Here is a 26,547-nt window from a genome sequence, read left to right as displayed (position 1 = left end):
ACACATGTAAGGGAGATGTCAGGAAGCTGGCCCACTGAAACTATGTTTGACAGACAGTTCCGAGCTTGTGGTTATTCTTGTGGGGAAACACTGACAGATCAGCTCAGTGCAGCTGGGCACACTATGTTCCTGAGATCTCCAAGGCAGAAGCCAGGCAGTAGTCAGTAGAACTGATACAGAAAACTTTAGTGTCATATAAACTCAATTGTAACTCCAACTTAACACAACTTATATTCAAGAAACCAGCAGATAAGAACACATTAATTAGTTGTCGTCACCATTTGACTGGTTAATGTTACGATGAAACTCGCAGCTGAAAGACTGATGGTGCATCTGTGTTATTTTGCAAGCTTTTCACACACGATGAAATGTTTTGGTCTGGCAGACGCTTAACAGCAGGAGTTCGAAAAGCTTGTGTAATATTTTGAGCACACATACATACCCATACATATAGAGTACACTTGATGTTGTGTTCATTGTTTATGGTTTTTACAGTTTCTTTCCTGCAGGTGTTCCTGATGATTGTGTGCTTTTTATTCTAAGAAGCCTCAGGATGTTTACTGTTTTGTTTTTTCAGGTCTAGAAGCTGGTTAGCTGGTTTTCTGTTTGGTTTTGATTGCATTGGGGTTGTTTTCTACCTTATTTTCTGTGTTTCTCTTTATTCTTCCCTTCTTTCCTCTGTTCACCCTCTCTGTTTTGTTGTTACTCCAATCCGGTCCAGCGGCAGTTATGTGTAAATTTGGCAATAAACAAAGAAAAAATGAATAAAACACGATTATAGCAAAAACCAACGTTTAAGATTCAAGAGGACTTTATATCCATAAGGCTCCTCTTGGGAAAGCAAACCCAGCAGCCAGACCTTCATTCTGCTGTCATGAAGCTTGACAGGACAGATTAAAAATAATTCTTGTGGCACTCTTGATATTTATTAATTATTGCTCAATTTGATACATTTTTTTTTCAAAGCAAACCTGCTTCAGAAATGGGCTTTATGACATCATGTTTGAAAAGGTGATTAGATGCATTTCCTAAGAAACTAGTGAAGTGGTGGGGCTTTGGATGCGACAAAATTTTCCATCTCATTTGGATTTAAAATCATTCTATAACTATAGTTAACTATTAGTAAAATGACGTTTTGATACATCCTATGAAATGTTTCAAAATACATACGGCAGTAGCTACATTCACCTGGCAGTGATAAGCAATACACACATAACAATTACAGACAAAAATTAGGCTGCTTTTAAGTGCTACACTGGTGAAAGTCTGAAAGTCTTAAATCACTTGTTAAAAAGTTTGAGAACTTGTATTTGTGATCCACGCTGTGTCCTTTCATTTCATCTTCATGAAAAAAAAATCCTCTTCCAAAGAAGAGTAAACTCCAGCACTGACACCCCACAGACCCTGTGGTGTTTCAGCAAGTCACGTAGCTCCATACTCCAACTTTGCCCATTCAATGCTCAAACAAGATCCAGCATTGAACCATGGTAACAAGAAGATGCGCAGTGTTCTGCCTTTTTCCCCCTGTGAATACTTTATGTATATATTTAATTTTGCTTTCGGTGACTGGAGTTGTGTCCCGCGATGGACTGGTTACCTGTCCAGGGTGTACCCTGCCTCTCGCCCAATGATTGCTTCCGGTGACCCTTTATTTGACTAAGCGGTTCAGAAAATCAATGGTTCAATGAGGGGGGTTGTATTTCCCGAAAGGCTGGTGGCAGTCACACCTCCTCTTTGAAGGCCCAGCCGCACTCCACATCTCTTAATGCCTGTGATACAGCCACACAGTGTCCTTTCACAGTCCTACATCTATAGCTGGGTGGTGGCAAAGTGTCCAGTCCTCCTGTTTTGTCTTTGAGTGGCAGGGTGATGACAGTAACGTGGCGACCGCCCACGCGACTTCCTCTTGGAGCTACGTGACATGGTAGGGTCTGGGGGGGCTGGTAGTCAGGCCTCTTCAGCAGTGGCATCTATTCCAGCATAGGTGAAGTTCTCAAACAGAGCCATGTTCACATAGGCCTGAAAGATGGACAGAGAATTATGATTTAAAAGTGAAATCTGGAAAAGCATTAACAGGGAGGAAGGAATTTCTGATACCAAAAATACGGCTTAGTTTTTGAGTATGTCCATAAAGATGCAAAAGTACAAAATCCGAAGTATTACCTTTCTAGCCTCCTGCATTCTGCTGAGTTGGACAGAGATTTGGGAAAAGGGGGGTCTCTCATAGGGACGATCCCTCCAGCACTGCTTCATTAACTCATAGCTGGAAAGACAATATGTTTTGCAAGGTGTTTGAATATTTTAAAATAATGGTGAGAGATAAAAAAAAAAAAAGCACTACCATTAAAATACAGAGTACTTACACCTCATCATCACAGTTTTTGGGCTTCTCCATTCTGTAGCCTTGTGGCAATTTTTCATAAAGCTCAGCACACGTCATCCCACAGTATGGAGTGCCACCTGAGGCACAGTTACACACATAGAGGCAGAGAAAGTGTTTAGTCCACACTAGTTTAACCCAATGGAAGCAGTTTCACTCTTCATTTAATTAGATAATGAAAGCTTGCTTGCTGTGGTTGATGTTCAAGGGGGGCTAGGGTAAGTCTGTAACCAAATGTCTCATTCAAACTACAGGGTGTGGTTTGAAACAGACAAACAAGAATCTGTACAAACAATGGCAACATTGCACTCTTACTGTACATTAGTGGCTGAGTGATAAATGGAAACCTAAATGTAATGTGCAGTGGGGTGGGACTGGGGGTCAGTGTGTGCAAAATACCTTTATTAATGTACTGATCATGTATTTATCTTTTGTCTGACATATTTCTGTTTGATTGTGGGGAACTGCTTAAAATGAACTGCATTTTGAATTAAACCGAGGTGCGGTGCTCTCGGATTGCAAAACTATGCAAGGGATTGTAAGGAAAAAGCAGAAATTATGACTCTGCACTATTTAACATACTGATTATATCAAGCATACTAGGTGTCATGCAGATGGATAAAGGTCATATGCTTAAGTGTTAGTGACAGCTGCACTACAGATTACTTGTGAAATGATAAATATCTAATAAGTAACCCTTCCAGAAAAGTTATTTTAAAGAGTAAAAAGTGTTCTTACAAAAAGGGCTGACATATTACAATGTTAAAGAAACTTCACTTCCTCCTTTTTTTCTCTTTTTAGGGGCTTCATTAGCAAATTTATTCAAATTTTCTAAGCAATGTGAAATGCTCAGTAAAGTAACTAAACATGTTTTCTCTTGTTCCAGGTTTATGTGAATTATTCATTTATAAATTTAAGTGTTTGTTGTATTTTTCCCATGATGCATTTTGGAATACATCCTTATTTGTTGGAGGTGGGGTATGAGTATGTGGTTTGCACATATGTATGGGTTTATACATGCATAGATGCATGTTTTTTCCACCATTTATTTCAAGTTAATTTCATATAAATGCTGTACTTTTTTAAATTTTTATTTCTTCCAGAGGTCTAAACAATTAAAGATGCTGCATGTCTAAGAAAAGTTAGATATGGTGAATGTATTAAGTAGTTATAGGGGTCCTCGCTGTCATTTAAATCCTCTGCTTAACTGCAAGAACACACAGCAAATAATGCATTAACCGTTGAAAATAAACAAAAAATCTTCAAAAAACTTGAGTCTTCTTTTTGTTATCTACATGTTGAGATCTAGCACAGGTTACACACCGTGGCTTTGCAGGGCTTGATTGAGTGTTGCTTGCAGTTTCATGTCACTAAAATGTGAAGCTACTGATGACGGTACAGTTTCTTGGCTACAATTTTGGGTCCATGTCATGTAACGCGTACATACCTAAGCTTACAATCTCCCAAAGAAGAACACCAAAAGACCACCTGGGAGGAGAACATAACAAGTAGACAGAAAAGTTTCTAAAATGAAAGTCAAGTGAAATGTACAAAAGTATTCCTATACACTCCAAACAGTTTTCTGTATGGTTGGTCATATCGGGTGCCAACAGTAAAATATTCCAAAATATTCTTATTGTCACATTTTATAGATCTAAGAAAAACAAACAAAGGAAAAAGCAATAACAACTGAAACTTTAAATGTGTTAAAATAATAGTTAAAATAGCTATATTTCTTCAACTGGACTTAGAAACTGAGGAGGAACCGCTGAGACTCTCAACAACACGAAACCACAACCTTTCCTGTAATCTGACAAACAAAATTCTCTGCAGAGAAGTACTGCCACTTTGATATATCACAAGCTTGTGTGGTAGATTTCATTTGCAGACAATGCTTATTTGTTCTTATTTTTTGTCTTGCTTTATCTCTCATCTACATTATGTTTTGGACTAGTTTACTTCATCTACGTCTTTCATACGAGCAAGCTGTCCCTTTTTCACCGTTTACAACTCTCCTTCACCCTACAGGAGAACTTTCTCTCTCCTTCCGTTAGCTGTCCTGTGCTTCTCTGGTCTATACTCTTTGCTATATATAAATAGTTGACAACAAAACGTCTTTGTCTGTCCGCTAAGTTGTACCCAAGGCTTCCTGGTTTGTACTTATCAGTTACGCAGCACACTGTTATCAGTCTAACAGTGACAGTGGGATGATTTGTTGTTTTCTTTTGGTAAGGTACATAATGAAAATGTCAGTTTAGGCTGAATTTTTTTTAAGAAGAAATTACTGTCATAATACAGTAACTATGTTTGAGCCTGGATTTAAAATGAATATATCATCTTGTACCAATTATGTCAAAATGTTAAACTGACTTGACCTAAAAACTACCAGTTGCAGTTCTGTGTGTCAGAAAGTCAAAGTTGGTTTCAGTGATTAATGAGCAAATGATTTGTAACTTACACATCACTCTTGGTTGTATATACGCTGTAATTCAGGGACTCGATGGCCATCCAGCGTACTGGCAACCTCCCCTAAATGCCAAGCAATGGATTCATGTGAAAATTTGTGACATTTTTTCTGCTTCACAAAATTCAAGTGGTTGATTCTAAGAAATAAAAAGCTAAGAAAGAATAAAAAAAATAGGATAAAATGTGATTAAAACAGTATATGCTTATATTTTTTAATTGTGTAATGAGAGATAGAAGTGTGTAAACCATGAACTGAATGAATGTTCCGGTTCAATGGCAACTTATATTTAAACAGTCTTGTTCATCATAATCTCTGACTTTTGGTAGACAGTATGTGTAGCAAGATCTGGACCGAAGCAGAAATATTATTTAATTAAACTAAGATATCAGCAAACACAGCTGATGTGTGTTTTAGCTTTTGCCAGTAGAAGTTCCAAATTTCTCAATTACTGCTGTCTGTCTGGCTAAATGCACTTGTTGGCTTTGCATAAGCTATGTCATGTTTTTTTTTAACCTACTGAGATGTGATAAAACACTAAAGAGATGTACAGAGGAGATAAAAATGTGGCAGGATTTCCTTTGGGGCACACACAAATGCAGATTGCTGCAAGAAAATAGGTGCGTTGTGCTGCACTAATGTCTTAGTGAAACTATACCTGTTCATGGGTCTTAGTCCGACTGTTTGGTGTGCATGAAGGCTTTTGAACTTGTTTGGATGAACTGTAATAGTAGTTTATTTTAAGTGAACCAAATATGCTTACCATAAAGTATTAACTGAAAACATTCCTGGCCTGTTTGACTATTTAATCTGGTAACTTTGACATGTCAGCATCTTATGAATCTAACTTTCAGTAAGTAGCTAACCATAACAACATGTTTCAAATAAACACATTCAAAGTTTCTTACAGACTACAACAGATTTTTTTTTTTAATAAACTGACTATTTAACAAGGCGTTTTGATGTGTATTAACTGCAATAATTACTTGCTTCCTCTGCTGGCTGCATATCCAAATTACTTACCATTGTCTTCTTGACGTAAACTTCCTCGCCGCGGGATAAACCAAAGTCTGCTATCTTTGCCACAAGGCTGTCCCCTACGAGAACGTTCCTTGCTGCCAAATCCCTGTGGATGAACTGGTGCCAGCAGAGTGGAGGAGAGAAAAAAAAGTTTCTTTTTTAAGATTCTTTCTATACATTTGGGTAAAAACAAAGAATTAAACACACAATCAGTGATTCACTTCACCATAATCTTGTTGATTCTTTCTTTCTTTACCTGCTTGCATTCAAGTACCAGGAGATTTTTGTTTTCACTACAATAAAAGTCAGTTTGTTGTCAGTTAATCTTTTCCTTTTCAACATTTTTGTGCAATTAAGAGTTGCAACAATTATCACCAGCACTGAAATTGTGCTGAAATGTGACTTAAAAAAAAACACAACTAAATTATATATATTTTTTTTTTTTTGCTTTTGCCAACATCAGGACTGTGGCGCAACCTAATGAAAGCCTGACAATCACTCAAAAAGGACCAATGAATCAGAAGGCACATTCACACACATTACACATCTCTTCCCACCTGTTTGTCACTGAGGTAATGCATCCCAGTTGCCACATCCACAGCAAATTGGAGTAGTTGCTGTGAGGTGAGGGTAGAAGCAGTACCGTGCTCTTTTGCAAAGGCAGGGTCCGTCTCTAACACTCGACTCTTCCTCAAGAAGTCGAGGAGGTTTCCGTAAGGAGCGTATTCTATGGCTATATAAAGGTAACCTGTAGAAAACAGAAAATACAGAAGTTGAAATTTACCATTCATTTACATGGACATTGCGTCCCTTTGATCAGTTCCAATGTCCATGTTTTGTTTTTTTTTCCACTAATGAATTGAATTGTGTTTGAAGTCATTAGTAAAGGTCATGACTGCTGCTTTCCTAATAATCTTTGTGTTTTCTGTGGCCTTGGCTGATCTTCTTGCATCAGTGCATTAGCATTAGCCCAAAGGGAGAGACAGCTACAGCTGGTAAGAGACCCTGCTTTCAACTACTTAAACTTGACCTAGCAGAGGTAGATCAGACCTTCTACATAAAACCTTGTAAAATTCAACCAGATGGCTTTATCAGTAGATAGCAACTTCCTGCCATAGCCAGAGTTTCTATAGATTAGGCATTTTTGATCATCGTGTGAAATATTTCCTATTTATTTCACTGGGATCATGGAAAGTGCAAATCCAAACGGTGAGGAGTGCATGTGGAAAGAAAGAATAATGACTGCTAAAAGTACTTAAGTCTTGAATGTACTGTATTACTTGCAGAAAGCCTTTTCAATCCATTTGGAAAATAATCTGTTATCTCCTTTTTCAGGACAAGTAATTAAAGGATTATTTATTTAATGCTTTATAGACTTGTGTTTTTACTCCTGTTTTATAACAGGGAATACAAAATACTGTTTTGCGTAGTGAATGCTTTGAAGCATCTTTAGATCTGTTTGGGATTTATGTTTTTAGTGGGTGACAATCTATAGATGCCTCATTATCATCTTCATAAAAAAACAACAACTGTATACTGTACAATCTACATGTTTGGTATCAGCACATCAGCACAGTCACCAGAAAAAGAGAAGGAAAATTACACAACATATTCTAATCAGATTATTTATCTTCCTCTTGGCATTTGAGGCGATGAAATATCTTCTGTCAAACTTGCCTTCCTTTCCTACCGTGCAACAGTTCAGTGCAGAATTCCTCCTGGACACATCTAATTCATCCAGCATGTTGCTATGAGAGTAAATTTGTTCCAGAGCTCAGTAAGATGAGAATGTGAAAGGGCTATAATCTGCACCATATCATGCTAGCTAGTCAAGACAGTGGCTCTTCCAGTGAAATATCTTTCACCAGTTTCCCCAAGTAAAAAGAGAGGCAGCACAAGACCAGCACAGAGGGAACATAGAAGAAACATTACTTCCAGAAAATGTTTAGCAACTTTTCTGATTTTGTCATCCACTGACATTTTTATTTGCTTGATTTTCTCCTTTTTTCCCCAAAACCTCAGTCCCTTTTATCTTGTTACAAACATAAAGAAAAGGATTCTGTTATAAATATATGTTTTATCCTATATTTGTATGCATGTTGCAGATTTTTTTTAAGTAAAGTTCAGATTTAAGTAAACAGCTGCTGCGTGAGGTACATGACATCTATTTTTTTTGGACTCTTTCCCTAACAAAACATGAACTAATAACAAATTTAAACAGAGTAGATTAAAGGTCGGACTCAAGCTTTAATCAAACATAATGAAATTACTTCATTCAAAAGCCCTCACATGTAGTGAATAGAAACAGATGCTTCTTCTTAAGAAGTGGAAACTGGATTGATCAAACAAGTGTGATGACCCAAATTGTTCTGTCAGGCAAAGATTATTTAGGTTGAACACATCCTGGTGCTTTCCAGGCAACGATGACAGATAACTGGAGGTGTTTTAAATCTCATCTCAAAGTAGCAGCTACACTTTTCAAGTACAGTGCTTTGTAATGGGAGAAACCAGCAAAATTACACTCTGTTTTATAGTTATGTAACGTAAATTGATCTTACACATCTATAAAGACTATTGATGAGATCATAACTTTTGCATTATTTGTGATATTTTTCCATGAAAAATGTATAAAACCCGGGAAAAAGTTGACTATTAACTAACATGTTTTACCTCTATTTTTATTCCTTCTTAGCTATGTTGCAAAACAAAATGGAAATACTACAAACAACTTGTAGTCATTAGTTTGGGTATCTAGCATTGTATAGCCTAAGGGATTGTGTGTGTGATAGAGAGGATAGGTGAATGTGGTTTGTGGTGTAAAATTGCACCAAATGGTGAACAAGACCCACTGGCCCATTAACAATTTTACCTTTTAGGTTTCAACATTTTTTCAGTTTATTTCATAGTAATATCCACGGAGACCACTAGATGTCGCTCACTCACCTCTGTTCTCACAGGCTCCTATCAAGTTGATGATGTTTGGATGATGGCCTAGTTTACACAACACTTCAAGCTCTCCTGCAAAGTCTCTGTGGTCATTCTCTGAGGCAAACTCTGCAATACGAGCAGCATCATTAAAGTGCAAGCAAAGCAAGTCTCACATTTGACAGTTTGATCCATGAATGAGCATCAATCTATACCACACATGTTTGAAAGTCTACTTACCCTTTAGCATCTTGATGGCTGCGCTCATTTTATTGCCGTCCTTCTTGATCATAGCTTTGATGACCTGTTACGAAACTGCTGTTAGATCAAATGTTTAACTGTATGCTAAAAAAAAAGATACCAATGAAGGAAAACATGATATATTTGGGTAGACCTGGCCAAAGTTGCCTTCTCCAATAACATCTTCAAACTTTATATCCTCCCACTCAAGAATCGGATAGGTGAGAGGTTCTGGCGTTGGCTTGGGCCTCCGTGTGAGCGTCAGAGTTCCTGAGTTAAACTGAAGAATAGTTTCTTCACCCTGGTGATATTAACAGTCTAAGATCAGCAAAAATATAAATGCAAAATAAGGTTTCCTAAATTTCGATGTCAACCCTGCCTGATCCTCACCGATCCGGACTGGTAAGTAAAGGTCCGTCGGCGGTTGAGCAGCGTCTTTCTGATGAAGAAAAGAGCCAGCAGCGCCAGCAGTATGGTCACGCAGGTAACAGTCACTGAGCCCACCACTGCCACCAGCAGCTGGTAGCTGTCCCCCACAGGCTTCCCAGTCACACTCTGAGTGGTTGGCACACGATCTATTTTAGCAGAAGGGAAAAGACAAAATGGAGATAGAGGTAGAGGTAGAGGCATGCTGGTTTACTGTAGACTTATTATCATGAGTAAATCCATGTCTCTGTGTGGGTGGTCCTGTTTAATTCCACCTTGGAAAAGCCACAGGCATGGTGGCGAAGAGTGTTTCCACATGCAACAAAATTTAGCTTGAAAAAATAAAAATAAACATGACATAAAAGATGCAATCAGAAGTTCTTCATTTATATCAGTCTCCCAGACTATTTGAACTTGACATGTGAAAAGACATTAAAATTAAAACAATCACAGAGATTCTCTCTTTCCAAGTGCCCTGAAATGTCTTTTATGAACTTATTTTATTATTTTTATATTCTATAGCAGTCACTGTGAAGAACTTAATCGGCTGTTGGATCCAGTTATGTGAGCCATGTGCGTTGGGGCAGGAATACATTGAAAACCTGCAGGGCATCAGCCCTCAAGGACTGACTTTGGACATTCCTGTTCTATAATCAAATCAAATCAAAATTTATTTGTACAGCGCCTTTCATACATAAAGCAGCGCAAAGTGCTTTACATATATTAAAGTAAGTAAAAACAATTAGACACATAATCATTCACACACACATACTGAACACACACCCCATCCCATGTTGCATGGCAAAACTCTAAAGTAATCTTCTGTCTCTACAGCATTATTCAGAGTACCACTGATGCAGTGGAAAGGGTCAGAAGGATCCCATATTTCCATCTGTACACTGACAACATGTATATCCGGTAATACTGTATGAAAGCAATTGAACAGAAATTGAACTCACCATCCCCTTGAGTCATCGCCTGAGCAAAACTGCTCCAATCTCCTGGCACTTTAGAGAACGCCCTCACTCTGAACTGGTAGAGAGTGCTGCTGTTAAGTGCTGTTACATCTTTGGCGGTCTTGTTCCCATTTTCTGTGTCCACCCAAGCATGAGGGCTTCCTTGACCAACTGGTTGGTACTCTATGGTGTATTTAGTGATCCCTCCATTTGGATCTTCTGGGGGTTGCCACCTCACCTGGATGGCTGACAAGGACATTGGATGGGCCTGGATTTTGAGTGGGGATGATGGACCTGAGACACAGAAACACCGCTTTTGTCAGAACCATAAAAAAGTTCTTATGTTACAGCGCAACCATGTTTGCACTGAAACCATTTTATTAGTAGTGATGAAAGGTCAACATTATTTATCATTGTTTCTTTTGGGGCAAATGAAATTAAATTAACTTCTAACCTATTGGCCATTCATCTTCATTCCTTAACTAATAAAACATTTGTGGGCAGAGGGAGAGGGAACAGAACTTCAGCTTTTATAATGAGCCATTTTTGATGCTTGTTTCTAATCATTATCAGAAGTTTCAGTTACCCTGGCTGTTGATGCGAAAGTGGTATGGTTTGGAAGGTGGTCCCTGGCTGCCACAGTTGATGAGGCGCACTACTACAGAGTAGTCTTGATGATACTTCAGGTTGTGGAACTTAGTGGAGAGCACATTGAGAAGGGTGATTTCCTCCAGCAGTTTCTCACTGTAGGGTGGTGGTGCAAAGAGCTGCACTAAAAAACCACTTGCTGTGCCAGCTGCAAGGCCACCGTTGGTGGGCAGTTGCCAGTGCAAGGTAGCATTGCGGCCCTCCACCGAGCAGATGTCAATCTTAGGTTGAATTGTGGGCTCTGCAGCAACAGAGAACACAAAATGAGCTGAGAAGACTATCAGCTCTGTACATTTCTGCTCATGTACACACTCAAAAATAGAGGTACCAGCTTGTACCTAAAAAGGTACAAATGCTTGTCGCTGGGGGTGTACTCTTTTGAGAGACATTTCTCTACCCTTCAGTTCTGGTCTATTTTTGTACCTTATCAAGTTCAACCTCACCTTATCAAGTCATGTTTTTTATGTTTTCCACAGCATTAGGCCTGGTCCATTCCACTTAGCAATATTATCTTATCTTTAATCTAGAAATAATCTTCAAAAACTCAAAATACTGACCAGCCATACACGTAGTTTGCAGCATCTGACCTTCATTGTCTGGTGTAGTAAATGACTGTTAAGTAGTACTACTGTCATCACTCAACTCTGCTCTAGTTTGTAACATTACAGCCATTAACATTACATTTTTCAATGCTGCAGGTACCCTTATGGTCGAAATGGTACAAATTTGTCCTTTATGTCACTTTGAACCCTTTTTCATACTCTGAAGGTGTGCTTCTGGTCTCTTAAAGACCTGTATTGTACTTCTGAGAGAACATTTCTTTAAAATGTACCTATAGGTACAGAAATGTCCTTATCTTGTACCTCTATTTTTGAGAGTGTACCCGGCTCACTAAGATTATTTTGAGTAGCACCAAAGGCTTGAATTTGCTTGTTTTTATTTGGTTAATTTATTTTAGTAGTGAACTGCATGAAACGGGGGCATTTATGATCAGAAAAGTTGGTTCACAACAAAGAAGTATTGACTTAAAATCTTGGCACAATCTTGTCTGTTTGTTTCTCTGCTGTCATGCAACAGCTTCCACGCTGGATTTGGGGTTAAATGGCAAAATATATTGGATAAAAAGTAAGCATTAAAGCAACATTTAATCAGGACTATTTTACTTATTGATGTAAATGTCTCAACCAAAGCTCATGTTGCTGGTCTTAAGCTGCTCTGCAGCAGTAAAAGTCAATATTTGTAATTACTGCGCATAATTACGTTGTCGGGATACTTTAACTTTACCTGAGCATTTCACTTTTATGCTTTAATTTTTTCCTACTTCAACACATTTAAAAAAGACATACTTTAATTTCTTTTTCACTACATCTATTGAACAGTTTTAATTTCTGATGTTACTGATTAAACCGCTGGTTTTAAACAGTAGCTGCATCTCTATAAAGCAGTATGCAGTCAAAGGAACATTTAACATTCATTTGAGTTTTTGTGTTTCACCAGAGATTATCTAAGTTTCTCATGATTAATAGCTAATTAGTGGCGTCTTTCAGCCAATCAATATGCAGGAGAAGCCTGTAAGAGGATTGAAGAGCTGTACTTAAGGGGCCTTTTGGCCACTTTGCAATCAGACCATGGCTCTTTGTAGGCCTTAGATAATTGGTTATGTTTGTTCATTTGTTGCTTTTTATGTTTATTTGTTTGTTTGTTTTTTTACTCTTTTAGATTTTAGTTAATCAAATTAGTCTTGTATTTTGGTTTCCTTGTAAATCGTTTTTTCCTCTTTATGTTGACTCCAGAGGGTTTCCGTTTGTTTTTTTTTTTGTTTTTTTTTTGTTTTTTCTCTCTACTTGGAAATGTTTAGTTTGTTGTCTTGACCTTGGCTCAGTCCTGCACTGGTGGGGCCTTTTAAACAGTAAATGAAAAGTAAACTCATGAGATTGTCTTCTCACTTTCACACTCTGGGGTCGTCTTACTCTTTTTATCCCCTTGATCAACTTGAGGATGTAATTCCATTATTCATCTCAGTATCTTTCATATTTATCTGATTTCACCGTTCATATAATCAAGTAAATCGAAGTAACTTCATCAGCAGTGGCTCTGACACAAAACACACCACTTGCAGTAATTATCTTATGATAAAAAATATCATATACAGTGTCAGTCAATTAAACCGAACTAGTAATTTACATCAAATTTGCAGACAATTGTGTTATTTTTACATGACTGTAATTCTACTAATATTTACAGGACTTCAATATGTCTTCCATCTCTGCCTCTGCAAGAACGGTACACTCCCACATCAATCCATCATCTTAAGTTTGCTTCTAGCAAAGATAATCAAACCCATCTCCTTTCTCACGATACACAATGATAACCTGATTGTGCTTGTGCAAGAGAGCAGCAGTGCTTTATTTCCTTGATAACCTTGGAACATTTTTATTTGTACAATCCAAAACATTTATGCTTCATTGATTTTTTTTTTTTCTCACATTCATGCACAGATGTGGTCTCTCTCCCCCTGCACCACAGTCACCGATGATCCAACTCCTGCCTGCAGCATTTGAACATCAATGATTTTTATATTTATGGCCAACTGGAGGAAAACAGTGTTTTACTTTTGTTGTTGTGGCAGTTTTATTTTATCAATATTAGATTCGATCCAATCATGTATATCTGTGAGAGTAGTGCCCACAAGTCATTTGAGCGATGTTTCTGTATTTGCTCCCAAACTTAATCTAAGATTAATTAGTGGTAAAAGAAAAGCAGTGTTATCAGTTTGGAAAATATTGTGGCCAAACCCAAGATCTCAATTTCTTTTCTTTTTATTTTGTGATAGTGGAAACTTGTTCCAAGAGACTTTTTCCAAACAAATATGTTCCTAGCCAACATGCTGTATGTGTAGTTTCTCAGAACCTGTAGCACACTTACCAGGACAGTCTGTCTCCATCACAGCTTCTGGGCCGGGGGACCCTTCTCCTCCCAGTCCAGGTCGACTCAACTGGACGCGGACACGGTAGCGTGTTGAAGGCTCCAGGTTCATCAGAGTGATGGGCTCCTTATCACTATAAACTGAAACAAAAGAGAGGTAGGATACAGAGATTTCCCAATATTGTCATTATGATTTCAGCATTTGAACATAAAAAATAAATAAATAAATAAAATCTATTGAAAGTAAAGCTACACATACTGCTGATGTCGTGATTTATTTTTCCAACTCAGTGGAATGTGTAAAAACTTTATGAGAAGATGTCTCTTTTAAACCATAAGAGCCCAGCCCAGTGACATACTGTATATGATGCATACAGTTTCTGAGACGTTTGGCATCATTTTATGGTAAAACCTCCATGTTGAACACAATCTGATTCTTGTCTTTTCCTGTTTAACTAAAACCAGAGAGTGGGAGACTACACTGTCGGAGTTATGACATAATAAATGGTAAATATCCCTAAAAAAAATGTTTTTTTTTTTTCATATATATATATATATATATATATATATATATATATATATATATATATATATATATATGTATAATAGATTTTTCTTACAATTTGCTCATGGGTCAGGCCTTAAACCTGCAGGCTATCCTATACAGGTTATAAATGCACTGTATGATGCAATTATACTGATCTGTCATTTACATTATCAGTTCTTTTTTAATGAATTTGTAGAAGAATTTGTTGCCATTGTAATTTCTCTTGCTTTAGCTAGGGTTTTGGTTAGTGTTGACTGTTTTTCTCTTCCTCTGCTCTATAATATAATAAAAGTAAAAAAATGACCTGTCAGAAGTGAAAAAAAAAAACAAAAAAAAAACCTAACAACACAACTGTATTTTTGTCCGTTACCTATGATGGAAGACCAAGAGTCTCCATTTTCCACAGGCTTGTAGAGGAGTCTGGTTGAGATGATTGGAGTGTCTCCTCTGTGGGATTCTGCTGGCATCACCAGTAGCTGCTTACTTCGTTTTTCCAGCAATTTTGGAGCTGTTGTTGGCACTGGAGGCTCTGTGTCAAAATAACAGAAGATTTTAACCACAAACACAAAGAAAAAAATGACCCTCTTGAATAATTTAAATTCTTGCTCCAGACCTTTAATGGTGATGTTGAACTTGCGTGAGTCCTGGCCTCCATTAGTGGACACCCTGCATTCCCACAGTCCTCCAAGCTGCATACTCAGGGAAGGGAACTTGAACAGAGCTGTGCTCTTATTCGAGTCCATGATGGTTTTTAATGGCTGAGAGGAACATATGGAACGTGGTAAAACAATGTGGAAAACCACATTTTAATATTTTGTGCCTATTAATGCTGTTGCTTGAATTTCCCACAAAATGTCTTCACACTAAGAAATGCCAGTGTTCCTGTGGGAAATACTGGTTCAGTTCTTTATCAGATTGCTTCTATAGTCAAGGAAACAGAACAGAAAAAATAATAATACAGGAAAATAAACGTATCACTTATAGGCAATGCAACTGCTGCACTGCAGAGTGATACAACCTTATCTGGTCGGAACATTGTGCTGCCGACTTCCTCAAAAGCTGACTCAACCTTGAAATCATCAGTAAAGACTTACAATCATAGTTCAGGTCAACTTTTTTTTTTTAATTCTTTTTGGTTAATCAGTTACCTGTGGTTTTTTTCACCCACTTAAAGTAAAACATATTTATTTATTTCCTAGCAAAGTTATTTGAGAGTATTACTTATTCTAAAGCTTGCAATTATCCAAGAAGGCTGGAAACATGCACGAGTGAAGTACTGCTAGTTGAAGTGTTACTTTCTACAACTGGTCTTCCTACCTCGAGCACAAAGCTGTCAAACCTTCGAAGCTCAATGCTTTTGTGACTGGGTGGGGGGTTGCCTGTAGCCGAACATGAGATCTCAGGACTTGAGTTCAGATTCCACTCCACATTGATATCCAAGTCCAAAATCTGAGGAGCCCGATCTGAAGAGCATGAGAGAACATGCGAAGTAGACTATAAAAAACAGGTTTGAGGAAGAAAACGAAATGGCAGAAAGGAGAGTGATGAAGGAAAGAGATTTCTCGGGACATTGCAAAGCCTCAGATTTGAAAGTTTTCCAACGGTTCTGTTTTTAATTTGAGAGTAGGTCACTCATAGAAATTTTAATGTGGAGATGCGAGGGTAATATATGCTTCAAAATGCACAAGTATTACATAGAATCTCATTAAACCAACAAAAACTTCATCACACATGCTGATATCATTAGCTTTTTGGTCAATTTTGCATAAAGGAAATATTTGATAAATTTTTAAAAATAACATTTCTCATTCTTTTGTTGCTGTTTCTCCTGTTTAGAATGATGGAAATGTAAAGAAGCCATTATATGCATGTGTAACACATGTTGATGGTGCAGAGAAGGTAAAACTAAAGAATTAATGGCTACATGATGATACCCACCAGACTTCTCACAGTATTGTCCTCTCCACCCTGCAGGGCACTGGCAGCCACTGAAACGGTTACAAATGCCTCCGTTCTGACATTTACAGCTCAACCTGCAGTCTGGTCCATACATGTTATTATGACAGGCTGACAAGAACAAAAACACACAGAAAAAAGAAAAACATTAAAACATTTCTTTTTTTATATGTGATTATGATGTACTGCTTATGGAAATTGAGTGCTGATGTGCTAACCTCGCTCACAGTGATTCCCAAACCAACCACTGGCACAGGAGCAACCGTAAGGGTCAGGTAAGCAGAAGCGAAGCCCCTTGCAGTTCAGGTGGGAGCCGCACGACTCCTGGCAGTTTCGACCAAACATTCCTTCTCTGCAGGCTGTAATCCAGCAGAGCAAGGCAAATCCACAAATGTGTTTTTCTAAATTCCTCAACTTTTACTGTACGATGTTGTAATCAACCTATCACATCACCACCAGCTTTCAGCAATCTGCCAATGTAACTACTCAGGCAACTGTTGAAATATCTTTTTGTCAGTATATAATAGTCAATAATAAAACAAAAGTGGGTCCCGTAGAACCTGGAAAAACCTGAAAGATCACAGAATTATCAAACACCACGTTAAGAAACAGATTTGCAAGAGAAGAGAAAACAGTCAGTTTTACAGATGTTTCTTTAAATGCAGGAAAATATCGGATCTAGTGTTTACTTTAATTTCACTTGGTGACAACTACTCATCACGGCAACTAGAGAGGCCCAACTGATTCTTCCCAGTAAACCACTGAGTCACCAGTCAAAGCCAGAATAATGAATAACTGTGATTCATTGTTAATACAAGTGTAATTTCATGTAGAATCTACATGAAGATGATATTGTTTGCAACGTTGGATGGATTAAGCGCATCTTTTTACATGAACTAAACTCACTGTACGAAAGTCTGTGAGATTTCTAAAACAAAATATACACATAGTTTTAAAAAATGCTGATTTGTGCCTAAGAAACTTTTTTGCCAAAGGATTTACCATATATCCTCAAACTGGCATTTAACTTGCATTAGAGGATTTCATCAAACTGCTTTACCAGGTGCATCCTCATTTAAAAAAAGCCACAGATTGATGATCAGATTTAATAAAAGGCTAGAAAAATGAAATTAGATTGCTTCTCAGTGCTTTATTCCTAATAAACCCGCAAAGCAATGTGGGAAGGTGCCACATTGCTGTGTTTTGTGTGAAAGCAGTTGATATAAATCTAAATTATGTAGTTCTCAGGGTGTTGGGATTCTGCATCAGCTGATGTCAAAAGATTTAAGATTCCAATTCAGACAAGAGAGACAAAATCCTAATTTTTCTCTTCCTCTGTGCATCTGTCTTTCTCTCTCAGTACAAACCTGTCTCGCAGCGTGTCCCCATGAATCCTGGAGGGCAGACACAGTCTCCATCCATATCATGACAAACTCCACCATTGAGACAATCTGGACAGTCTTTGTCACAGTTAGTACTCCACTTCTTACTAGGACAAGCTGCAGAGACACAAATTGTTCAAAACTGTAACCAGTTACATAAAGTGCAACAATCAGACACATGCATGTATAGCAATCAAATTTATTGTGTTTTATGTTTTTGTATTAGCTATGTATAGCAACTAAGGCAATTTGTTATGAATTACTGGGTATGATGGTTTAAATAGGTGTAGCTTCTTCCCACTCCTTTTTAACAAGAAAATTTGTATTATTTAATTAAAATCAAATGAAATTAACCCATAAGAACACAGCGTGATAAATATGATACATTTGGTTTCTGAGACATTTTGCATTTCTTTATGGTTCAAACTTTGCTCAAAATCCTGTGGAACACAATCTTATGTTGTCTGTTCCCCTTTATTGAACACCAGAAAGCTGAAAATTAAACTATAAAAATTCTGACACATCAAAAAGTAAAACATCGGTAAACATCTGTAGAAAATGTCGGTACTTTTTCACTTTACATATTGTTAAAGGGACACATGAAAGCCTCATATTAAAAGAATGAACTTATCTGACTGTTATTTTTATTGTTTAGGTCTTTATTGGTTCAATATTTTTTTTAATCCATGTAGTGCGGATTTTTCATTTGCATTTTTTACACACTTGGGAGCAACAAGTAGCAAAACAAACTTACAGGAAGTAATTCAGCTTAAAGACTCTATGAAGCTTTGCCATTTGAATGACAAACAATTTAAATTCACTTATGTGGGTACGTAGCAAAAACCAGATCAGCACTGTCCCTTTCAGAGCTTCTGCTAACTTCTCCACTTACAAGCAAACCACACAAACAATCTTTGCTGACTTCTGTCCCATCATTGTATGACACACTCCGTGAGCTTGCAGCCAGAAAAGAAAACAACTTTTATGAAATTTGCAAAATCAAAAAGCACGTCTTTTGATATTTTTTGTAGCCAAAAGTTTTACTCACCCTAAAAAAAATGCTCCTATGACTTTGTCTTTGTATGAAATAAATCAGAAGGCTCCAGCTTATTTCCATGATAATGAAGGGGTTTTATTGTTAAGTATTTGTGCTTCCTGTGACATACTTTCATCATATTCACTGTCTTTCTTTATGTTATTTCTTCAGAGGTTTTGGGTGCTGTCCTTAATTCTCCTTATAAAGACATTTTATAAAGGTGTTGATCAACAGAATCAGCTGAGAGATTTACCTGTGTAACACCTCCCATGAAAAATCAATAAAACTGCTCAAGCTCTTTATTTTTTGGCTTCTACTTTTGTAACAACTCATTCCTAAATACTTTGGTCTACCATCTTCTGATTTTCACTTATAGTAATGTGTTTTTAGGCAGAGATAACCTTTAAAATGTTTTGCTGTGTTCCAGGAGAACTGATACAGTAATACAAATGTAGATTTTCACAGTTCTGTAGTCTTGAGTCTCTTTTGAGTCTAAGATTACAAATAGTCATTGTTGTTGTGAAGGTATATTCTTCACTTTATTTTTGTTATTGTGGACAGGAGACAGAAAAAATAGGCCTTATGATGGAGAGGTTCATGGAGGTGTCTTAGAGGTGTAATTTGCTTTGTGGGTGTTTTGTTGTGTGTGTGTGTAAATGTATGACATGACAAACCTCTAACAATGAGTCTCATCCAGGCACCTTTGAGGGGGGTATCTCCAACATAGCTAGCACTGTAGATGCCTTCATTAGCAAGATCTACACTCTCCACCGTTAGTACAGCCGTGTAGTTAACCACATCAATCCAGTGGGTCATATAATAGTAGTTTCCTACACAAAAGAAGTAAATATACAAATGAATGATTCAGTCTCTGTTTTCATTTCCTTAAAAGATCCTTAAAAGCTGTTTATTTTCCTGAACAGTTCTTAATGTGGTTTCCTCTTCTGGCTCAAGTTGAGCTATGTGCGTTGCCTTACCGTTGTACTTCCAGGTCACGTCTCTCTTTTCAGAGCCAAGAAGCTTCATGCTGAGGTGAACTGTGTCTCCTTTGTTAGCAGTCAGCGTAAGGGAGTTTGGAATGAAATTAGCTGTAAGACAAACAATGATACACAGTTACTTGCTCATAAAACACTGCTTCAAAACTGATTGTAGAGATAAGACAGATGTTTGAAAACTGTGCACACCTCCACCAACATTGTTAATCATGGTAACTGTCTCAAATGCATGTGGAATTTCCCGAGTAGATTCACAGTAGAAGATACCAATATGGTTTAAATCCCGAAAGTTGGTGGCTAAAGCTTCTGTGTTCTTTGGCTTGAGCACATCAAAACTTAGTTCTTTGGGTAAAATAAGGATTTTGTTGTCTCTTCTGATGTCCAACTGGGCAGGGCTGCGCTCTCCACTGATGCATGTTATGTTGAAGTGATGAACTTGGGCGACTTCAGCTGGGAAGATCATGGTCAAGTCCATCATGGCATCTGCAGGATAACATAGTAGTCATTTTCTCACATGAGACTTTATATTCTGATATTTAATAGATAAAAAAAAAAGCCCCACCTTATTCATAAAGAAAACTCATTTTTAAAATAAATGATAAAACATCTTTGTTTGCCATCCAAACAATAATGAAATAGTGAGCTGACGTTAGCATTCTGGAATATGTTTTTAATCACTGTTTTTATGCTAGAAAACAGATTACCGCAGATAACATAAAAAAAAAATCCTAAAAATGTCTATCAAGTGTATGTATATATATATATATATATATATATATATATATATATATATATATATATATATATATATATATACATATATATATATATATATATATATATATATATATATATATATATATATATATACACACAGAACCCTTTGACACTAGAAGTAATGTGTTTTAGTTGAAACACAAAAGCTTTCAGGAATGTGGTTATCTGATTAAAAGTGCCAAACACAACAAACTCTGTATGCCCAACATTCCTTCTCCCAGGCTTTTAAACACCAGATCCATAGAACAATGGGAGGAAACATGGATGAGCTTTTTTTTTCCCCTAAGGGTTCAGAACTAGTGTTCTTAACTGCAAGAGTATTTATAGCTTACATATATATATATATATATATATATATATATATATATATATATATATATATATATATATATATATATATATATATATACAAATTGAAACGATAGAAGAACAAAAGATTTGTCTTCGCTAGATGTAAACAATATCAGTTTCTTTTTTAAGAAAAATATTTTGTACTATGTGCTTGCGACCCGAACAGAGTAAAAAAATCTTACCTGATGGATTAAAAACATAAAATAAAAACACCCACAAAATCCACATGATTTGTCTATTCCTCATTTGGAAAACTTCTCAATAAATCAGCTGACAGCTCCGACTTTCCGAACTCTGCATCCAAAACAGTGACGCTGCGTCACGGCGATGCACTTTTTTTACGCATAACTTCCTCCAACTCTCCTGTTCAGGTGCAAAATCTCTTCAGAAACGTGGTAGTTGTAAGAGATTGAATTTCGTGTCGCCACACTAAGCGTAGTCAAAGTTGTGGTCAAAATCTGGGTGGAAAAGGAAGGAAGAGCGTCAGCAGACAGCGGAGGACTGCTGGCGCTCCGGACCTCCCCAGATCTGACTCATGTACTTATGAGTTTAACCGTTTTTTGTTTTTTGTTTTTTTAATTTTTTAATTTTTATTTATTTATTTTTTTAATTGTATTTTTATTATTTTTTCTAATCTCAATCCATTATCAAGAACTTTTCTAAATGTGTTTGTACATCCAGATAATTTAATCTGAAGAATCTTGTGAACAGCTGTGTAATAAAATCATTTTCAGCCTCCTGCCGCCTTCAAAATGTCACCAATAGAAACATCTACAGAACCAATAAGAAAAAAAATTTAAGAAAGCCTTAAGCCTCTAATTTACTACTTAATTTGCTAGACACTATTACCATTACAGAAAAATTATTAGCAAAAACAATCGCATCATTTTTTCAGATGGCAGACTTTTTTGTAATAACATAGTAATTAATTATGGTTTCGGTTTAAAAAACTACTTTTTATTATAAAATTGGTCATAGACGTACAATTATAACTATACAAAACATGCATTGGTTTACATAAAACATTCTCCAGTGTGTTCTCCACATTGCAGAGCAGAAATGTGATGTACAGCCAGGTCAAGTTTTGCCAAATGCAACAGCTTTGTTCGTTCACATCAATGAGCTTGTTGGCTCTAATGGTCAGCAGACTCTCGCTTCCATCACAATCAGTCAGTCTGAGGAAATGCTTGTTGTGTCTATTTCTGCGTCACACTTTTCAAAGTGCTGAACCTTTCCACTCTAAGAAGGATAGTTGGAACAAATGTTTTTTGCAATTTTCTCTAAAATACTGCAGGGCTGATTTGACATTCTACATTTCCTTGAGGCTTCAGACAATCGACTTGAAGCTGACACAACTTCTTATTGTTCAAGACTTCCTGTTTTCGATTTTGGGAGCGCACATGGGCTTCCTTATCCAAAGTCCATTCTATTGTAAGCTTCTTAAAAAGAAAAAAGCAAGGACTAAAATAATAAGATGTCCAAAGTACGTAAGCAAATAATGTAAAATATATCCTAGTTCAATCCCAGACAGTGTATGGATAACAGACTTAAAAACATGATCAGAGGAGGGAAATGTCCTAGTATTTAATATGCTGAGGTCAGTGAATAGACGGGATCTCAAAATTAGAAATAGATGCATTCAAGTTGAAAATGTTGTGTCTTCAAAGTGTTTATGTTTTGCTTTTTGGCAATCGAAGGTTCTTGATTGTCATAGTTGGCTCAGGTCTGTGTTGTACTTTATACCTGTGTGATCTGTGTACTTCAGACTCGATAAAGCAACTTCTTTCATAAGACTCATTTTCTTTTCAGACACTTCAAAAACATCCACAGACAAGACTAACCTCAGCAACAAGAGCAATGTCTTTGAAGAGACGAATGAGTCGACCACAAAGTTTAGAAATCCAGACAAAATGTGACAAATATAACAATTTGCAACAAAATGTCTTCAGTCTTGTTTTGCATGCTAATTTGAAATGCTTCCCTGAAAACTATTGGCGTGTTTTGCAGAATTTGGAGACAGAAAAGGGTTGCATGTTGCAGACACAGCTTGGTGGAGCCTGCATAGGAAGCCAAACGGGAAAAGACTAAGGGCTAGGTCAACACAGATGCTTCAGCCTCTGGCTGCTTTAAACCTGTTAAAAGCCAAAACCAGTCATGAGTGCTTTTGGTGTAAGTATGTGTATCTGTACATAAATATTGCACGTGTGGTTTTATATGGCTGCTCCTTGAAAAGAGAGCCGAGTAACTCACTGTAAGTGTATGTTCTATATTTTCATATGTAAGTACAATATTGTGTTTGACTGTGTTTGTGTGTGTGTGTGTGTGTGTGTGTGTGTGTGTGTGTGTGTGTGTGTGTGTGTGTGTGTGTGTGTGTGTGTGTGTGTGAATGCAAAGGAAATAACTGTATTAGGGTGCACATGGAGGGTGGAGGTGTCTGTCTGTCTGTACTCTTTGGACTTGACCATTGTATCCAGTAGTCTTTGTTGTTCTGTAGTAATTATGAAATGTATTTGTTGTTAAAGTGATAGCCATTTGCTTAATGACACTATCAGACAAAGACATGGCTCAGCAAGTCCCCAGTGACCGAGTTAAAAGAGAACAATATTACTTCCGACAGCACAACAGTGCAAAAACAAGGAAATGCCTTTATGCACTGCTGTGTGCATCAAGTGTTTAAAACAAGGAAGAAATAAAGAACATGAGATTTATGTCAGCATGCAGAGAAGAACGACTGATATTTACATAGAAAATGTACAGTGTTGTATAGAGTAGCTTCTTACAGTTAGCTCCAACAAACATTACAGACAGCTGGAATTACAGTGGCAGTCAAAATTATTCATCCACAACAGCAAATTAGGTCTATTAGCAGTTGTTTGCAATAAACAAGTCAAACAAGAAACATTTAAATGGCTCAACGAAACTAATATGTCTTTTTTTTTTTTTTCCAAACTGGACAGAATGTGACACTTTCAATGACAGATGCAGTCTCAAAATTATTCAACCCCTTCAGGATGAGTGTTTTTATCCTTTTGCTTTTACGACCTGCTGCTAATGTGATGAATAGTCAGACTCCAGCTTCTGGCAATGTTTCTGTGGAAATTCCTCGGGGGTCCAGTACAGTACAGTTCTTGGATTTGCATGCTGCAGCTGCTTTTTTTCAAATCCCACCAAAGATTTTCACTGGAGTTTAAATCCGACAACTGTGATGCCCACTATTATCTTCCAGGACTTCTTTAACAACCAAGCTTTGATGGGTTTTGAGATATGCTTGGGATTGTTGTCCTGTTGGAAGGTCCGGTGATGCCCAAGTTTCAGCTTCCTCAGAGAGAGACATACTGTTGATCCATAGGTCAGAAAACTTCCAGTCTTTTTTTTTTTTTTTTATTGCCCCACAGAACATCATCCCCAAACCTCTTTGGCTTATTTATGTAGTGTTGAGTAAATTGGAGACAACTTTTCTTGTGCTTTTGGGTCAGTAGTGGTGTACGTCTTGGAGTTTGGGCATGGAGCCCTCCATTATGTTATGTACACCTTACTGTGGAAACTGAAACCTCAGTGCCTGCCGCCAAAAAGTCTTGCTGCAAGTCTTTTGGAGTCAGCCGAGGATTTTTGACCACCTGTCTCTTCTGGAATGTGGTAGCAGCCACTGATAGCTTCCTCTTACTGCCACATCCAGGTAGTCTAGTCACTGTTCCTCAAATGAGAAAGTTGTGAACGGTGCTTCCAACTGGGAACATTCAGTGCCTTGGTTATCTGTTTGTATCCTTTTCCTTGTTTATGCAAAGCAATGATCTCTCCTCTGAAAGTTTTGGACAGCTGTCTTGACTTTGCATCTCTAACATGGAATCCATCAATAATCTAGGTATTTCACTTGTTCCATCTCAAAAACACCTGATGCAACGAATGAAAACCTTGATTGCATGTGCTCTTGTGGGAGCTATTCAGGGGATTAAGTATGTCTGAGACTGCAGTGGTCATCAAAAGCAGTATTTTCCTTTGAATCCAAAGAAACCACTCATATATGTTGTGCTGAGCTTTTAAATGGTCCTTGTTTGAGTTGTTTATTGCAAACAGCTGTTAGTTTGTACATTTTTGCCAAAAAGCCTAATTGGCAGTGGGGGGGATGAATAATTTTGACCGCAACTGTAAATGCATGAGCCAATATTTATTAGATAATTTAGGTTATCTTAGATTTAGTGGTTTTTAGTGTTTTTAAAAACTTGCTGCATAACCATAATGGGCTTCAGTTTCATTGTTTTATCAGACAGCTTGATGTCATTAACTGTACAACAGCAGGCTTATCACCTGCAGCAATTTATTTTACCCTAAAATTCAAATGTCACTCTCTTCATTCAGAAAATTGTTTGTGGTCAGCTTTTGGAAATCCTATTCTACCCATGTCAAGCGATAAGTTGACTGTAGCACATTTGTAGATGTGTTTTTAGTGGTTCTGACATTTTGTTGAGGTTGTTGTGGTTGGGAAGGAGGTGTTGACGGTGCAGCTAAAAGTGTCTGGAAGTAAAACTATAGTACCAGAAGTGGGAGGTCTAAGAGACTTTGTGAGAAAGTTTGTATTAAAATCCCATTTCCCTTCATTGTGTGGCGAGCTGGCCTGGCTCCACACGCACCGAGTCTGCTAGACCCTGGGATTCAAAGCAAAGGTGTCACCCACACCTCTTGAGGCCCCGAACCAGTCCCTCTTGATTATTCTTCAACTGCAGTAACTAATCCCTGACCTACATCCTAACATAGTTGAGGCTGACTGATAAAGAATGGATCACTTATGGATCACAGGGTGTTAGAGAGAGAGGACATATGTCCTTGAAAGCGCAGATGAGAGTCTGTGCAGGAAAGGATAAGTAAATTAATTTGGATGAAAGACAAATAGACAAATTCTGAGATAAAACATCTTTGAAAATTATTAGTAGATTTTAGATAACTCTATCATACCAAGTTGGATTTCCTCAGAGATAAAGCGCTATAACAGACTGATGGCTGCCCAGTGCTCTTTCTATGTGAGTTTTGATTGTGTTTACACTATTATGTAGTGTATCTGTCAACAGCTATTTTAAACAATGTTTCCTAACAGTACATGGTGACACACTGACCATTTTACACAACATTATCCCAACTATATTTCCCACTGAGAACAGATCTTGCACATTCCCACGTGCACAAATAGATTTTACAAGTCAGAAAAGTTAGGCTCTTGATACTTGAGCAATACTTTCTTGGACTAAAGGAACCACTTACATATTAAAAAAGTACATTTAAGTATTATTAATGCATTCAAGCAGCTGTATTTGCATAATGTTTTTAATGGTGCTTTCATTCTGACTTTGCTTTAAGTTGCTCTTATAAGACTGTCCAGGGGGCTCATTATCAATTAAATAAATTCAAGTTAGTCTTAAAGATCAACTTTATTCAGTCACACAACCACAAAGGGAAAAAGCTGCAGAAATATCTGCAAAGAATTTTGTAAAAACTACATAGATATGACCATCTAAACCGTTAAATGA

The 26,547-nt window shown here is 37.2% G+C and overlaps 1 protein-coding gene across 2 annotated transcripts; it reads right to left on the bottom strand.

Moving 5' to 3' along the window:
* Positions 1-75: 75 nt before the first annotated feature.
* Positions 76-21,441, bottom strand: tie1 (tyrosine kinase with immunoglobulin-like and EGF-like domains 1). 2 transcript variants are annotated; one of them, XM_079244994.1, is made up of 24 exons: positions 21,211-21,441; positions 20,090-20,383; positions 19,883-19,993; positions 19,580-19,735; positions 17,855-17,986; positions 16,706-16,846; positions 16,470-16,598; positions 15,849-15,994; positions 15,145-15,289; positions 14,902-15,060; positions 13,985-14,125; positions 10,998-11,300; positions 10,415-10,705; positions 9,420-9,604; positions 9,184-9,330; positions 9,030-9,093; positions 8,808-8,918; positions 6,422-6,612; positions 5,868-5,981; positions 4,839-4,909; positions 3,828-3,868; positions 2,364-2,460; positions 2,164-2,263; positions 76-2,019 (listed from the first exon to the last, which is right to left on the bottom strand). In XM_079244994.1, the coding sequence occupies exons 1-24, from the start codon at positions 21,272-21,274 to the stop codon at positions 1,948-1,950; spliced, it is 3,405 nt and encodes a 1,134-aa protein (XP_079101120.1). In that variant the 5' UTR covers positions 21,275-21,441; the 3' UTR covers positions 76-1,947. The 2 variants fall into 2 exon arrangements, with proteins under 2 accessions (XP_079101120.1, XP_079101121.1); XM_079244995.1 differs by lacking the exon at positions 10,998-11,300.
* Between the last annotated feature and the right edge of the window lie 5,106 nt (positions 21,442-26,547).

Source organism: Telmatherina bonti (assembly GCF_933228915.1).
Source record: "Telmatherina bonti genome assembly, chromosome: 8".
In the NCBI taxonomy this organism is placed as follows: Eukaryota; Metazoa; Chordata; class Actinopteri; order Atheriniformes; family Telmatherinidae; genus Telmatherina; species Telmatherina bonti.
The sequence above is the reverse complement of the archived record's forward strand: the minus strand, read 5'-3'. Positions and strand labels throughout refer to the sequence as shown.